Source organism: Cervus canadensis, chromosome 33 (genome assembly GCF_019320065.1).
Source record: "Cervus canadensis isolate Bull #8, Minnesota chromosome 33, ASM1932006v1, whole genome shotgun sequence".
Classification (NCBI taxonomy): domain Eukaryota; kingdom Metazoa; phylum Chordata; class Mammalia; order Artiodactyla; family Cervidae; genus Cervus; species Cervus canadensis.
The window spans coordinates 35,717,633-35,734,687 of NC_057418.1; the positions used below are offsets into that span (position 1 = coordinate 35,717,633).

Genomic DNA, 17,055 nt, shown 5'->3' on the forward strand with positions numbered 1-17,055 from the left:
GTGGTTAACAACAGACCGTCTGTCACTCACACCAGGGCAGGGCCCAGCGGGCCTGGGCAGGGCTCTCACGCCGCCCCTCCCTGCTGGGGACACGCGTCCCCCGAGTCCCACTCAGCCCCCAGGCTCTGAGGCCCCTCGTGGGGTCCCTCCTCCCCGGTAGGACCTGGTGTGGCTCGCCGGAGTGTCTGCACCGCTGCCGCCTGCCTGGACAGGGGGTCCCGTGCGCACGGAGAGCTCCGCGGGGCTGCGGCCTGTCTCAGGGATCGGACGCGCCCCACCTCCAGGCGCATGGCTTCCCCCGCAGCCGCCCCGGGCCCCGTCCAGGGGTCCTCTGCACAGCCCCCGGCTTCTGGCCGGTTCTGGGGACTCGTGGATGTGCCTAAGGCGAGGATCCCACCGTGGCCTCGGCTGGAGACAGGACCCCCCCCAGGACTGGACGCGTCCCCTCTGCGCTCAGCAGCCCGGCCTCGTGCTGGCTCTGCGCAGACCCCTCAACTCAGGAGTCCTCCCCACGCCTCCCGGGAGCCCCTCGGATCCCGGCTCAGTCACCAAGACCGGGAAGGCCACCCTCCTGAGGAGTGGGCCCTCGCCCTGCGGACCCACTGGGTCAGCGACGGGCCGGGGACACGGGGGGAGCTGGCGACGTCTGCCTGTCTCGACTTCTCCTCGGATCCAGCCCCGCCTCGCAGCGCTCAGTCCCCGGTGGGCTGGCTTCTTCGTCCGCGCCTCGTGGTGCCGGGCAGTCCCCCACCCGGACCCGGTGGTCCGCTCTCCCTGACCTGGCCGGGCAGCCTGTTGTCAGGCCCACCCTGCACAACACACTGAAGAGATGCTTTCTCTGTCACTCGGTCTTCCCATCCTTCACCAATCTGTCCTCAGTGCAGTTACTAGGACAGAGATCCAGCTTACTCGTTTGACTGCAGAAAGATTGCACAAGTGTCCAAACGACATTTTATTCAACTGAATCAACAGACCACCCACTTAAAACATAAACTTGAAAAAAAAAATCACAAACTTGATCAAGAAAATGTTTTTTCCAAGTGTAGGTTTATTTCAAAATTATGAAGATTTATATATTATTTTTTATTACATACAATAAAGCAGTTTAGCTTAAAGTAAAAGCTTTCACATTTAAAGTTTTTATTTTAAAAAGATATTTTAAAATGTAGACCCTTAAAAACCACCAAAAAAGCTGAATATATCTTGAAGCGTAGGTTTATCCTTAAATATTCACATCTCAAATGCTGTTTAGAAAAAGGATTTAAAAACTGGCTAAAAATCATTTACACTTGGCAATGATTAAAATCTCCTCATCAGAGCATATTAATGGCACATAATGAATTTACTGTCACAAGCATTTAACAGTTTAATGGGTATGTAGTTTTATCAGTATACAAAACGATCTTAGATGGTCAGTGCAGTTTTCTGGAGTGATCACTGTATCAGGAAAAGGACACTGCACCAAAAACAGAACACCAATTTTCAAAAGGTCTTTTCAAACAGTTTTCTTCTTTGCAAATAGCTTTCAGCTCAGGAGAGAAGAACAGCACTTAATTACTGCATCCCTGGTGGGAAAAAAAAAAAAAAGAGGAAAAACAACATAATAATTTTGCCTCCAGAGTGAACTTGCAAAAAGATTCCTGCCAAGAGACAAAGGCACCATCACCTTCTTCCATCAGAACTCAGTGGAACACCCCCAGCGCATTTCCTGGTTAACTGAAACTTTCTTGAGTGTCACTTGAAATCAAGAACTGAGACATGGAAATAATTTATTAGTTCCTGAAATGGTATTTACTCAGAAATCTTAACCAGCACTTATTGCTAATTTTCTTGTGAAAAAAAAAAAATCCCAAAAAACAAATTTTTAAAAAGAAATAATGAACAGGATTTTAAAACAAAAATGTTAAAAAAAATTAAATAAAACAAAAATGTTTATAACTACATTCTAAGAACTCCAAAAAAAAAAAAAAAAAATCCATGTGTTAGACCTCATTCACCTTGCATGACAGTTAGTCTCAACGTGATCACTGTTACACAAACTGTTTGTTCAGGGCGAGCACAAGCTGGAGGCGCAGGTCCGACGCGTCTGGGGAGCGCCGCCTCGCCCTGGCTGTGCGCTCCCGCTGCAGCGGAGTGGATGTCGTTTCCAGGGCGCCTCTCCCCCTTGTTGAGGGACAGCAGGAGCCCTCCCAGCTAAGGTCGCCAGGGCTGGCTCTTGTTCTAGGTCACCCTGGTTTGCTTTTTCTCCTTTTAAGTGTTCGTCAGAAAGACTCACCCGTTTGAATAAAAACAGAATTTCTACCAATTTCCTTCACTGTTCTATTAGGCATACAGTTTTGCTGTTTTCATATACAACCTACGTTTCCAGATTTCATGAAGAAGCTGTGCCTCAACAGAATATGCTTCTGAACCTGTCACGCTTAAGCCTGCAGTTAGTTTTGCTTTTCCCTCCACAATTACATTAACATATTTTTCTGAAAAAAAAAAAAAAAATTTAAAAATGGCAGTTACCTCAACATACAGAATACGTTTCTCCTGGCTTAAAACAAACATCTATGCGTCAGCCTCACTTCCTATCTACTGGGTGTTGGTAATCGTGGAAGGATCCGGGGTCTCTCGCCAACACCCCGGACCTGCAGGTGTTTAGGTGCCACATCTGCAGTCAGCGCCCAGCCCGTGGCCCGTGTTCACATGCTTTTACTTTATGTGGCAAGCTTCTATTGAGCTCATTTAAAAACTCATTTCCTTTTGGGAACAAACTCAAAGTCTGTAAATCATATTTTAATATGAAAATTACCAAAATTCACGCATCTTTGTAAAAAGAATGAGAGAAGCAGAAACAGGATGAAATTCAAACAAGCTCACCTTGCATATGGGATGTATGACAGACTATACCTGCAAGAAAAATTTAAGAATGTTGAAATTTAATCTAAATGACGTTTTTCTTTATGCCAAATGGCCATATTCTAACAGCATAAAAAAAGGAAGGAGCAGAATATTACACAGTGATTCTCAGAGCATGAGCCAGACAGCATACAGCATCACTGGAGAACTTGCTAAAAAGGCAAATTATCAGGGCCCACCCCACACCTCTTTAATGAAAAACTGTTGTTTTTAATAAGCAATGTGTGTTTTTAACTAATTCTTAAGTGGTTCTGATGCCTGCTGAAGTCTGAACTTGTTGTAATAGGTTACTCCTTTTAAGTTATTAAGAAAAAAAACCTATAAAATAACAGAATAAACTACACTCTCCTTCAAGGATAAAACAATCGTTAAGCACATATCAGCAATAAAAAGCAACGTATTAATAGAAAGCAACAAAGATTTAAAATTTTCCATGTCACTGAAAAAGAGTAAAGCATGTCAAAGTCATGTTGCAACAAGTAGAGAAGTGCCTTTAACGTTCGCTGATACTGTCTCAGCGGAAACGTAGGAACAGCACCAGAACACACCCCGATCCCAGACTGGCCGACATCAAGATGTCAAACAGCGAAGCCAGGAAGGGGTTTACTGACTCTTACCAGGACGCAAACGAGACAGCTCTAAAGAAGAAAGGAAGAACACTCTGAAAGGCCTTTTGTCAGTGAGAAGCACTTTTCTGGTCTGACCGGAAACATGCGAGGGGGACACGTTCTATCAAGCACATACTCCCCGGGCCCTCGGTGCCGCCCAGCCCTGAACGCGGCTGCGTGAAGGGGACGGCCCATCAGGAGGGACCGGGCACTCGGGCGGAAGCCACAGGGAGACGGGGAGGCAGGGCGGCAGCGAGTGCTCAGGGCCAGAGGCGGCACAGGGACGAACTCGCTCTGCAGGTGCTCGGCAACACCGCACAGAGCGAGGGGACCCCGCCATCCCCGGGCTCAGCCTGTGACCTGCCTGGGTTCACATGTGCGGGTAGCACCCCTTGCGTTGCTCGCCTTTTCCCGCTCACACAGCACGGAAGAGCGTGCAGCAGTGTCTGACGTCAGCACGCCCCAGCCTCCCTGCGTGACATCAGCGCGGCCCCACAGCCGCGTGTGACGTCAGCATGGCCCCGCCTCCTCGTGTGATGTCAGAGCGGCCCTATGGCCCCACCTCCCTGTGACATGTAAGCACGGCCCCGCCTCCCTGCGTGACATCAGCGCTGCCCCACAGCCCCGTGTGACGTCAGCATGGCCCCGCCTCCTCGTGTGATGTCAGAGCGGCCCTATGGCCCCACTTCCCCCCGTGGCGACAGCGCGAACCCGCCTCCTGTGTAACACGTCAGAGCGGCCCCACAGCCCCGTGTGACATGTCAGCATGGCCCCGCCTCCTCATGTGACGTCAGAGCAGCCCTATGGCCCTGATCTCAGCGCGAACCCGTCTCCTGTGTAACACGTCAGAGTGGCCCCACAGTCCCTTGTGGCAGGTCAGCGCGGCCCCGCCTCTCTGCACCTCTCCTACGTTGAGCCTCCGCCCCGCCCATCACTGCAACCCCGGACAGACCACAGACCTCAGGCACCTGACCCTTCAGGAGGCCCTTTCCCCCGGGGCAGGGAGAACCTCACCAATGACCTCCCTAGGCTCACAGGCTCGGAACTAAATGCTTAACACTGCTGAGGAAACCACCTTTACAATGAGTATAGACTTACCAGGTCATCGACAGGAACTGCAATATGCAGAATAATACGGCCAGCCCCTTCTTATGCCACTGACAACAGCAAAGACAAAGACATAACCAGTTAAGCATTTTAAAATATTTTTCATAGCCTAGTTCAATTCCTTCCTTTCAAACGACGTAACTGATAGCTCCAATCATTTCATTAAGTTTTAGTATGACAAATTTAAGATTCAGTAAATCTGAAAATTAAATATCCACAAATTGTATTTTCTTTCTAGAATTCTGATTCCATTTACTCAAATGCTGCTAAATATATGGCAGTAAATGTTAATGAAATAACTGTGCACAGGCTTAAAGTATTAAACCTCTTTGATGTTAGGCCTTTTAAGTGAAGGCAAACTTTTCTAAAGTCAACATCAAGGGACTGCCCCGGCAGTCCAGTGCCCAAGACTCCCTGCTTCCAATGCAGGGAGCCTGGGTTTCAATCCCTGGTCCTCTGGTCAGGGAACTAGATCTCCTGCGCCACAACTGAGACCTGCCACAGTCAAATACATAAATAAGTATTTTTTTAAAATAAGTAAATAAAATCGACATTGAAAAGCCCACTTGGTTAGCAGATCTGTATCCTATGTGGAATTTATGTATCTTACTCATTGGCACCTCTTTCTTTCCTTGAGTTACTTTTTGAAGTAAAACTGTACTTTATTGTGATCTTTCTGGAATAACATGGCTGTTTTAAAATGATCCATTTTTAGAATGTATCCATCTTTATATTTACTTCTTCACTTATTTTTAATCTACTGCTTATAAACAGACTGCTGGACCATTCCACATCAGAAATCAATTTCCCACAGGGATATGCAAAAATTGCTTAAGAAAATTCTTTTAAGTTACAATTGGGAAATGAGGTATGTGTGAATACTTGTGTAACTAAAGCCTGGTCCTTATATCATTAAAATTAAACTCAGAACACTTCTGGTGGAACATTTCTGAAGTGTATTATACACCACCCCATCATCTTTGAAATGCACTGTGTTCTTGGGAGCTCAAGAACCACCTCAATCCCCTTTGGAAGTAGATCAGGAACAGTATGTAAATACAGTGAAGGATCAGGAGCATCAGGAAGTAAACAGCTGTAATAAAGCAGCTTCTCTAGAGGCTACTGAAGAGCTGTAAGTGGGCAAGAGTGCGTCCTTTTGTCCCTGGAGCGGTTCTGTCTGGCCTGCTTTCTGGCCCTCTCTCATTGCTGGGACCCCTTAAGCCCGTGATGCCCTCCCCGCCCGAGGGCCACAGCGTAGCAGACCCTCAGTGACGGCCCCTCAGGCGCCCTGATGCCGGGGCCGCCCTGACCTGGAAGCAGGCAGGACCTCGCCTCCATCCGTCCAGGTGGCAGGCTCCCCCGCCAGTCTGGCCACTGACTGGATGCTACACACACGACTTTACGGACACCAGCCTTCGGTGGGTTCTAAGAAATCAGACTTTGAGCTCCTCTGAGATGGCGGTGTGATGACACTTTACCTGGTGAGGGTCCACACAGCAGAAAACAGACACGGCCGAGGTAACTTACCCAAAGAGCAGCGCACAGGGTGAGCACGAAACACAGCTAGGGAGAGGCAAGGAAAATGGTCGATTGTGAGTCTTTTCAAAAGCCTAACAAAAATGCATACACCATTCTGCGTTCATGTGCATAACACACCACACAGCAAAATTAATGACGCGGCTTACTCTAACTGTCCTTATATATTCCCTGAGTGTTATTTTAAAGTCTATGACTGCAGTCTTCCCTGGCAAACTGGAAACACGTAAGAAGTCATCTGCTGACTAAGCCAACAGAGACTGTTTCACGAATGCATGAGTGACAACAGCTGTCCCCGGGATGTGATGCTTGTGTTCACGTTCAGTACCTCAAACCACCGACACCGCATTTAATGGACGGTGAGTCCTAGTCTACTTAGCTTTACATGAGGAGCCCACAGAGACAGCACTGTCACGCCACACCCCGTCCCCAAAGCAGTGAAAAGCACGGGCAGGAGACAGCAGGGGGCACAGGCCGAAGACGAGAACGGGGCTCTGTCCCACAGTCCAACAGGGGGGGACGAGAGCCCGGGGCTCTCCCAGAGAAGACGCGGGTGGACGCGGAGGGACCCGACCTTCCAGCCCCGCCCCCCAAAACGTCCGTACGGTGGTCCAGTCAGAAGGGCGTACGCGGCTGGAGAATGAAACACGTGCAGCCCTGCTTCCCACCTGAAATACCCGGCGCTACGCTTCAGAGAACGCCGAAGAAACCAGGACTCCCCCCGCCAAGCATTCAGGTAACGCTGCATAATCCAAACTCTTCAAACACACAGCCTGAAGAATGCGACTATTACATTCAGCAAAGGAAGTACAACATGAGTTCCTCTGTACACAAGTAGGTGGTGACATAAATAATGCCAAAAAAAAACACCCTCCTATGAAAGTTTTTTTTTAAATGATCACTATTTACTTACAAGCATAAAAATTGTTGCAAGCAATCTCGTTGTTTCAAACATTTTCTTCAGTTGTTTCACAGGTCCCATTAAAAAGCATGTACTATTTGAAACAAAAGAAATGAGAGATGGATCTATTAATTGGTCCATGTAAAAATAAGTGCTTTTAAGAAAACAAATCCTGTCAGCTTAATTAAACAATCTCACTAAATCTGTTGATGAATTAAATCTGTTGATGAATTAAAGAGCTTCTTGACGAAGGTGAAAGAAGAAAGTGAAAAGGCTGGCTTAAAACTCAACATTCAAAAAACAAAAATCATGGCATCGGGGTCCCATCACTTCATGGCAAACAGAGGGGGAAACAATGGAAACTGACAGACTTTATTTTTTGGGGCTCCAAGATCACTGCAGATAGTGACTGCAGCCGCGAAATTAAAAGACGCCTGCTCACTGGAAGAAAAGCAATGACAAACCTAGACAGAGGTTTTAAAAAGCAGAGACATCACTTTGCCAGCAAAGGTCCGTCTGGTCAAGGCTGTGGTTTTTCCAGTGGTCACGTATGGATGTGAGAGTTGGACTGTGAAGAAAGCTGAGCGCAGAACTGATGCTTTTGAACTGAGGTGTTGGAGAAGACTCTTGAGAGTCCCTTGGACTGCAAGGAGATCCAACCAGTCCATCCTAAAGGAGATCAGTCCTGAATATTCATTTGAAGGAGTGATGCTGAAGCTAAAATGCCAATACTTTGGCCACCTGATGTGAGGAGCTGACTCATTGGAAGAGACCCTGATGCTGGGAAAAATTGAGGGCAGGAGGAGAAGGGGACAACAGAGGATGAGATGGTTGGATGGCATCACTGACTAAATGGACATGGGTTTGGGTAGACTCTGGGAGATTGTGAAGGACAGGGAAGCCCGGCGTGCTGTAGTCCATGGGGTCACAAACAGTTGGGCATGACTGAGTGGCTGAATAACAAGAATCAGAAGGAAACTTTAATCTTTGTGTATTCTATGACACAGGAATGCCTTTCACAGTCATTCACAGCGTCACTTCTCAGCTCTGGGTCAGCATGACCACTGAGGCCGGCCCAGGAGGACAAGGCAGTGTGTTCTCAGCGTGGGCCAATTCAGTGACCATCTCCTTATCTCGACGCACATGACACATATGAACAGTGGAATCAACCCCAGGAGCGCTGCCAGTGTGGAGCTTCTCAGAGCAGAACAGTGTGAAGCCGCTCCCCAAGGCGCCTCCAGGCTGTGGTGTGAGGAGGGGGATGAGCCCCGAGACTGACGGAGCTCAGTGGTGGTTGACGCCTGTCCCCTCGCCACCACCTCTGATCTGGAACGTCCCCGAGGAGACGGGGCTCACCTCTGAATGCTGAGTGCTCACAGATGTGACAGCTACATCAGTACCCCGCCCTGAGGTGCGCCCTCAGCCCTCAGAGAGGACCCCCGATGCCCAGTGCCCAGTCCTCGGAGTCACTGCCCCACACAGCCCCGCCCGACCCCGCTGCACCCCGGATCAGCTCCCGCTGGCCGGCCGGGCATCTGACCGTCCCCATCACGAGGCAGCTACGAGCCGGGACTCCGGAGGGCTGTCGGGGGGGACCCCAGCCTGGTCACCTCACTAGGCACTTCCCCAGGGACTGACCGCCCCTTCTCTTGTGTTCCTACACCTGGACGTATAATGGAGGGGTGACAGACAGTGCCTGGCACACAGGCAGCACCTCCAGACGCTAGCTCTTCTCACCATCAACACTATGATGGCAGCCGGCACACAGCAGGAGCCTAAGTATTTACTGAGTGTAAATTCTGAACTCATGACATGTATGTGAAGTGAAGTTGCTCAGTCGTGTCCGACTCTTTGCAATCCCATGGACTGTAGCCTATCAGGCTCTTCCATCCATGGGATTTTCCAGGCAAGAGTACTGGAGTGGGTTGCCATTTCCTTCTCCAGAGGATCTTTGCAACCCAGGGATCGAACCCGGGTCTCCCGCATTGCAGGCAGACGCTTTACCGTCTGAGCCACCAGGGCAGTCCACTGAGCTACCATGATACGTATACACCGACAGAAATATATCCTGTTAGAAAAGAGAATTTTGATAATGATAGCAAACAAAACATTTTGAGAAGCCAAACTTCCATACATACCTGGCTAATGCAGCAATATTTCCAAAGGTATAAAACACGGCAAAAAGCTTTATGCCTCCAGGGAGCCACAGCAATCCAGTTCCCTGAGTTAAAATGTTATAGTTATTTAAAAATAATTTTACCATTGTAACAGATTAAAACATAAATCTGCTACTATAATATTAATAGTATATAATAAGTTTAAGTATAAATGTGTTAACATATGGTCTCTAATTATAGTTTCTTAAAAAGTAGTTAATTTTCAATGTTATTTGCTAATTTGAACCTTATGCCTATTTGCATATAAGTCTAGGTAAATGAGCTATTACATAATCTTCTTTATATATCTAAATAAATCTCATTCTACTTAAGTATTCTTTTTATAAATGACAAGTTACAAAATGTAAAAAGTCTTCTAAATCACTGACTGCAACTCTCCTAACACACAGTGGTTTTTCTTCAGTGAAATTATTTTAAGTCCATAAACCCCCCTAAATATTAGTCTCTACATCTTTTTATTGACCTCTACCCCTTTATTTCAAGTGACTAACTAAGTCCCATGGAAACAGTCCAGATAAATGGAATGCTTAGTCTCACACGAAGCAGAAATTATCAAGCAACATAAAGCTTTAACTCACAAGGATGGAGAAGAAGATGCCGCTGACGAAGCATATGGCAAACCACTTCAGCCTGGTGTTGAAACTAAGCGTCGAGGCATCGAGGACCTTAAGGAAGGGGAATTAGAACATGTTTTCACACCACCACGTGGCCAGCCTGATGCTTTACATGACATTAAGGCAAATCTCCACTCTAACACAGACAATGAACCTGTTCTACTTTGCACACAGTAGTGTGGCTTAAGAATGTGAGGACTCCTCGGCTGTGAAGGGGCATGTGAACAGTCTGGGGATTGGGCCGTCCTGGAGACACTGTCACCTCTGCATGTGAGGTAACAGCACTGTGTCTGGAGAACTCTTACTGTTAGGGACGGGGGAGCACTGATGCGGACGAAACGACGTACACGATGAGACACATTATAAAATGCTCACTGGTTAAAAACCCAGGGGAAAGAGGAAACAAGACGGGCAAGCAGCTGACAGCTGCTGAGGTGGTCAGGACACAACCTTCTGTCTGTGTGTCTGAGGGCGTCTGGGCCACGTTCCTATCGCAGAGCCTGACGCCATGGTCCTGCAGGAGCCACTCCCAGGGGAAGCCCTGAGGACCAGGGAGGCTGGGCAGAGAAGGGGTGGGACTGGGCGGGGCCGCGACCTCAGCTGCGCTCGGTGAAAACCGCACCTCACCGTCCGGCCAGCGTGAGGCCCGCTGCCCTGTTGGAACCCACCTCCCACCAGCTGCTCTGGCTGCAGGGTGTGTGTGTGTGTGGGGGGGGGTGGTGCGCGTGTTGCCAGGAGGGCCCAGCGTGCCACAGGACCTCCCGAGTGAGCCCAAGGGGACAGCTGTCAGCTGAAGGGCAGCGGGTACATCTGCCCAGCGGCCAGGACCTGGGGTGCCGCCATCAGGCTCTGCCATGGGGTACCCCGACAACTTCAGTTACAAAAAGATCGTTTGAAACCAACCGACGAAAGCCTGCATTTCCTAGACTTAAATTATTTAAAAAAACGTGCTTTGAAATGATAACTAACTCTAGAGCAAAAACATTCCAGGATGTCATGTACATTCTAACCAAATCATATGGGAAAAGCGTACCCCACATATCTCATACAACAATCTGCATACAGTACTGATTACACACTTTCTTCACAGGAAGTACAGTCGGTTTGTAACATTTTATCAGCTTCAGGTGTAGAGCACAGTGATCCACTATTTTTATCAATTATATTCCCTCTGAAGTTACTGGGAAACAGCGGCCATATGTCCCTGTGCTGCACAATGTATCTCGGCTGCTCGTCTATTTTACGCACGGCGGTTTGCATCTCTCACCTCGACCCTCTCTCTTGCCCTCACGTCCCCTCCCCACGGGTGACCACTGGTTTGTTTTCTATACCTGTGCGTCTGTTTCTGTTTGGTCAGTACCTGTTTGGCATATAACATATGGTTGTATGCCATACTTTTTTAAGATTCCAAGTATAAGTGGAATCAGGACAGAATCAGGTGGAATGATTCAGAATCATATGGAAGAATCAAGAGAGTCAGAATCAAGTGGAATCAGGACTACTGTAACATAGAGTATTTGTCTTTCTCTTCATTAAGTTTAGCACTCTCTAGGTTCAGCTACATGGTTGCAAATGGTAAGTACATATTTACATTACTAAATACACTATTAAAATTTATTTCCCAATAAGGCTGAAAAAGTATCAACACTGGCTGTTTCAAAAAAACTAGAAATATACAATAAGGATTTATATTTCAAAATTTAAATTTCTAACGTGTTATTACCATATACTTAAAAGACAACATGCTTATAACATATTTTCAAGAATAAGGAAGCAAAAATAGAAAGTTTTGTATGCAAAAGCTGAAAATACTTTTGTCTACATTCCTTACCTCAACAGATTAGTCTGTGAATCCTTATGTAGCATGAAAAGTAGATAAAAACAACTAAATCAAGATTCTGCCAACGTAAGATCCATCACTTTTTTTTAAACACGTTTTAAATGTTTTTTAAATTTGCTTTACAAACTTGTTTGCAGCAACGTCATCTGTTTATACTAAAACTAACCACTGTAAACAAAGAATGGACTTGCCTGTAACAACATCTAAAATTTCTTTTTTTTCTGATCAGGAAGAATACACATCAAGCACATTTTAACCACATGGGAGAGAATGACCCCTGAAGATGGTACATGCACAGCAAACGATCTGCTGGTCTGTGAAAGGTTAGAAACGGTGTCCCAGGGGCAGGTGTCTAAGTGGTCAGTGCGGACACATGGTGATGGGGGGGGGCGGTGGGGACTCAGCAGGGAGTGAGCGGACTCAGCGTCCGTTCTCCCTTTCTTTTTCAGGTTTCAATCACCCTGCTGTCTTTGTTTGACTTGGTTTTCAGCGCAGTTCTTTGTATAACAGCAGATATTCTTCCTCTTACTGTCATCTGCCAGACAAATTCTTTCCATTTGCAAATTTGGAATATTTGATCCACAAGCAAATGACTTGTCGCAAGCCCCGCAGATGGTCCAGGACACAGAAACATATCACAGAGTCCTTAACTCCCACTGTAACGCTGGGAAAACGTTACAATGTCCATCCATAGTGCCAAAAAAACCAGGCCCTGCCCTGTCCACACGAGAGACAAAGGGAGCCCTGACCCTGCAGACAGACGGCGTGGGCACGAGCGGGGAGGTGCGACGTGCGGTCCAACCTGGCTCAGGAAGGGGCCCAGCAAAAGCAGCAAGTGCTTCCATCTCATGCATCGAGTCTTAGAAGAGAAACACACACTGAAATTGCCACCAGTCATCTCACTCGTTATCAAAGGGAGAGGAAGCAAAGAGTAAATCTCATGAAGCAGAAGCGACCCTCCTGTTCTCTGGTGTCCTCTTTATGCTGCAAGAAACCAACAGCACCTGCAACTAGAACTTCATTAAAAAGAAAAAAATGAGTTGGAAACAATGGAGGAGAACATCTTCCCGGCAGCACCGGTATTGCAGGTGAAGGAACAGACCACGGGGATGGAGGAGTCGGGAGGCGGGCGCCTGCATGAGGCAGCAGTGGAAGCCGGAGCCCACGTCCCGGGCCACGACCCACGTCAAGGGCACCGACCGGCACCGGGCTCCCAGGAGCCGCAGAGACGGCGAGGACACAGAGCCGCCCAGACGACGGCAGGGGAAGCAGGCCCTCGGGACCCCTCTCCAGTCAGTCCTCTCCTGCTCTTCCGGTCACCCTCTCTCACCAGGACCCCACCTGGTGGGGGGTCCTGCCCCTCCTGGCAGAGCCTGGGCTGACTGCTGCACCCTCTGACAGCCCAGCCTTGCTGCTCCTCACCTCTCGGGGGCCCAGGGTCTCTCACACCCTGAAATGAGCCCATGTCCAAGCCCAGGCCACTGTTCTCCAGCCGTGACGTCCCCCTGGGCTCCCACCTCACCGCTCCGCTAGCCCCCCTTTCCAGCGCAAATGGCAGGGCGCCTCGCTTCGATAAGACAGCAAAGGTACCCCTTCTCTCCATCCACCTGGCAACACCCCCTCATGACTCAAGCCCTCCTTTCTCGTCCTCTGGGCAGAGTCATGCACGACAGGGCATCAAACCAGGGCATCTGCACTTCAAGGGCCCTGGCCCCAGCCTGCTGGGCCTCCCCTGCGCATGGCTGTCCACGGCACCCTGCCTTCCCACTCCACCACCGCTGACCACTCCGCCCCACTGCCACTTCAACCTCCAGTTCCACCGGGCGCCTCTGCTGGCGCCAGGATTTCCTCCCTGGGCTTCCTCCATCTCCTGCAGAGAACGGACGCCCGCCCACCACCATGCTGCCTGGGACCCTCACCTCTTCCTGTCCCCACCACCACAGAGGGCAGAGGTCAACCTAGCCACCAGGGCTTCAGATGCCACGCCCTCTGAGCTCCCAGGGACCTGACCCAGTCGGCTTCTCTCCCCAAGGCCAACAGAGAACCGTGTGGCCTCGGAGACACTGCCGCCCCCCCACCACACCACCATCAAGGACAGAATAGGCTTAAGCCTCTTCCACCTTAAACAGACAGAAAGCATGACTTCACCCTCCAGCCTCTGCTCCTTCATTCCCTGACTCACTCAACAAACACCTCCTGGGGGCTCCTGGGGGCCTGTGTTAAGTGCCAGGCGAGGGGTCTGGCTCTTGGTTAAAAAGAGCTGGGAGAAAGTGCACGCCTGGTGCACAGCCCCTGCCCGCGGTCAGGGATGGGCAGCCGGCCTGTCCTTCCACCCTCCTGCACTCCCAGCCCCGAGGCCCTCAGGAGAGCTGGGCAGCAGGGGAGGGGCCCTCCGGACGCACCCCTCAGTCCCTGCCCTTCTCCCCTGATCGGAGGCCATAAATCTGCCTGACCCCTGGCCTTTGCTGCCCTACCAGATCCCTGATCAACACCCACTGTTGGGGGAAGACGGAGCCCAAGGCAGCTGGAGTGTCCTCCGGCTTTAGCCAGAGGCCAAAGTGACTGACGGCTGAGTGAGCCCCTTCAGTTTTGGCTCTCACATGAACTGATCAGCTGGTCTCTGTCCCGCCCTTGCCCCCTCCAGGTTCCCCCTTCTTCCCTGGCTGCCCCCTCTCTCCTGAGCTCCTCACACTGGAAAGTCCCAGAGGTCAAACCTGAGCCTTATCTTTTGTCTGCTTACCCACAATCCCTTGGTTATCGCAAGTACTTCCTCCAGCATCTCACACCCAGCAGCATTCCTGCCTCTCCACTCAGCAGCTGGCATCTCAGACTCAACACCCAGACTCTCCCCACTCCCCACCCCACCACCTGCACCTTCCAGGCCCAGCTAAGGGAGACTCCCTCTCTCCAGCTGCTCAGGTCAAAACCAGAGGCATCCTTGGCTCCTTGAGCACTCACACATCCTACCCATCAACCACTGATCCCACCAGCTCTACACTCAAGCCATTTACAGAGCCTGGCCACTCTCACTTTAAACCACCGTCACCCTCAGCTCCCCGATCTGGCCAGTGGGCTCTCCCCAGGACCACTCCCCGAGTCCTCTGACCAGCCTCCAGTCTGTTCTCCACGGGCCTGCCAGCGTGATCCTTTAAAATCCAAGTCCGTTACATCCCCGCTCTGCCCACGGCTCCTCAGCCTACTGAGAGTAAAAGCTGAAACCCTCACTGGGTCCTGCAGGACCCCACGTAATCCGGAGCCGCACTGCGCTCTCCCTGCGTTCCAGACGCTCCAGCCTCTTTACTGGCCTTCGACAAGCTGAGCGCTGTTCTCAGGATCCACATTTGCATGAGTCGCCCAGGTACCCTGGGGACTCTTCAGAGGGATGCTGTAATGTCACCCTGACAGACACGCCCTGGAGGACCGGCCAACACAATCAGGCAATCAAACCTCCTCAACCTGCTTAACCTTCTTCCTTGGCACTTACCACTGGCTGACACATTTTTATATTTACTTGTTTATTAACGGCTTTCCCCAATTAAAATATAAATTCCATGTGGGGAAAGCCGAACCAAACACATGTAGGTACCAAAATATTTGTTGAATGAGTAAATGACCACTTTCTCTGAACTCACAGCACGTGTCCCTTCCAGTCAGTCACTCCCATCTTCCATCAATGACTTCTCTACATAATCTTTCTCCCCTCTACAGAGTGGGCTCAAGAGAAGAGGCACCCTCACCCTCCTGTCCCCAAGGTTTAGAGCAGCTCAACAGGACTTTCTGAGTGGCATGTCCCAAGCCTGCAATGTCCTATGCAACAGCCACTAACTTCCATGCTTAGCCGGCACCTGAAAAGTGGCTGGTGTGGCTGCAAGTAATTTTAAATTTTATTTAATTCTAATTAATTTAAATAATTGAATTGAAAAAAATTAAACTGAATAATCAAATAATTCAAATAGCCGCATGTTGCTAAGGCTGCTGTTTGTATAGCAAAAAGGGAAGAAGAAAATAGTAGTTCAATAAATGCGCTGGGCGGGCCACTGCTGCCTAACGGACGTTTCTCATATCACCATTGACCGGTTCTTATGTTAAGGTTATGATTTGCCAAACTGGTTACAGAGTTCACTTAGAGCAGATGCTTTGCTTTTAGTCTCTGAACCCTCGCAGAATAGTCCAGAATCTTGTTCACTAGAGGTGCAGAACAATTATGACCACAAGGAAGGAAGTTAGGACAGGAGAGGGGACAAATAAAAGGTCCTTCTGTAATACCTCATCCTTTTAAATGTTCCACTTCGGTGACAGGCAAGCATGAATTTGTCTGCAGTCAAATAACAAAGATACTTACAGAACAGTTCCTGCTGAACTATTTTTAACCTTCTAACTAGAGGAAGTAACCCTGATCAAGTCTCGTGGGTAAACCACAGAGACAAGGGTTTTTTTGTTTTTTGTTAAATCTCTTAACGGAGTTCAACAGACAGCTTTTGATTCCGTATTATTTCACTTCTCAATGATCTGGGGTTTTTTTCCTCCCTCCAGTCTCCCTCCTTCCACAAGACTAGACACACTCACACCTCCCTTAACTCCAGGGGCCAACAGAGGCGGCGGAGCTTCACGGTTCCCGCTTCTGCAGCACGGGCACCCGGCGCGCCTACCGCGCCGCCAGGCGGGTTCAGAGTCCACAGCGGGCGCGGAGTACCGGGCGAGGCTGGGGGACGGCGGCGCGGGGTCGGGCGGGCTCTCTGGGGTAGGGTGACGGGCAGCGAAACGGGGTCTCAAGGCCACAGTGGGGGAGAGGCGCCTCGACACGAGCACCCGCAGACTCCACAGGGACGCCACGCCCACCTGGATGGCTCCCCAGACCCTCCCGGGAGGCGCCGGGCGCCTGCCCGTGGCCCAGCTCCGCGCGCCCGCCCCGGCACGGGCGCGCCCCCGGGGCCGGCTCGCTACCTGCGCGGTCAGGCCCTGCTCCTCGTCGTCCTGGCCGCTCAGGACCCGCCGCAGCTTCTCCATGGCCGCGGCCGCGGCGCCCTGCCCGCCCCTCTCTCGCCCACTGAGAAAACCCGGAACTCGAGACTCTTCCGGCCGGCCGGAAGTCCCGGTCTCCAGCTTCCGGCGCTCCAGCTCCGCCCCCGGCGGACGACCTAGCGGCGTGCGCATGCGTGCCGGGCTCGGCCGCTCGCCGGTCTGGGCCCCTGCGGTTGCGGGGGGCGGGGTGTCGGTGCTGCGTTCGCCACCAGCCCCCAGCACCCCCGGAGACGAAGCGGCTACTTTGCAACGCGAAGACTGGGAGTCAGCTGCGCTCGAGTTCAGCCGTCGCTGTCTACCCCCCACCCCCAGGAGTCGGGACCCAGCGAGCGCACGGCCACTGGGT

At 50.3% G+C, this 17,055-nt stretch overlaps 1 protein-coding gene across 1 annotated transcript; it reads right to left on the bottom strand.

Moving 5' to 3' along the window:
* Positions 1-1,028: 1,028 nt before the first annotated feature.
* SFT2D1 (SFT2 domain containing 1) lies at positions 1,029-16,776 on the bottom strand. Its single transcript, XM_043457140.1, has 8 exons — positions 16,632-16,776; positions 9,812-9,898; positions 9,195-9,277; positions 7,069-7,150; positions 6,147-6,182; positions 4,611-4,669; positions 2,866-2,895; positions 1,029-1,565 (listed from the first exon to the last, which is right to left on the bottom strand). Exons 1-8 carry the CDS (start codon positions 16,692-16,694, stop codon positions 1,526-1,528), a joined length of 480 nt encoding a protein of 159 aa, XP_043313075.1. The 5' UTR covers positions 16,695-16,776; the 3' UTR covers positions 1,029-1,525.
* Between the last annotated feature and the right edge of the window lie 279 nt (positions 16,777-17,055).

Coding starts and splice junctions, on each gene's coding strand:
- SFT2D1 (XM_043457140.1), bottom strand. CDS start 16,694: ATGGAGAAGCTGCGGCGGGTCCTGAGCGGCCAGGACGACGAGGAGCAG. Junction 9,899..16,631: donor AGCAGGGCCTGACCGCGCAG/GTAGCGAGCCGG, acceptor CCCTTCCTTAAG/GTCCTCGATGCCTCGACGCT. Junction 9,278..9,811: donor GCATCTTCTTCTCCATCCTT/GTGAGTTAAAGC, acceptor ATTTTAACTCAG/GGAACTGGATTGCTGTGGCT.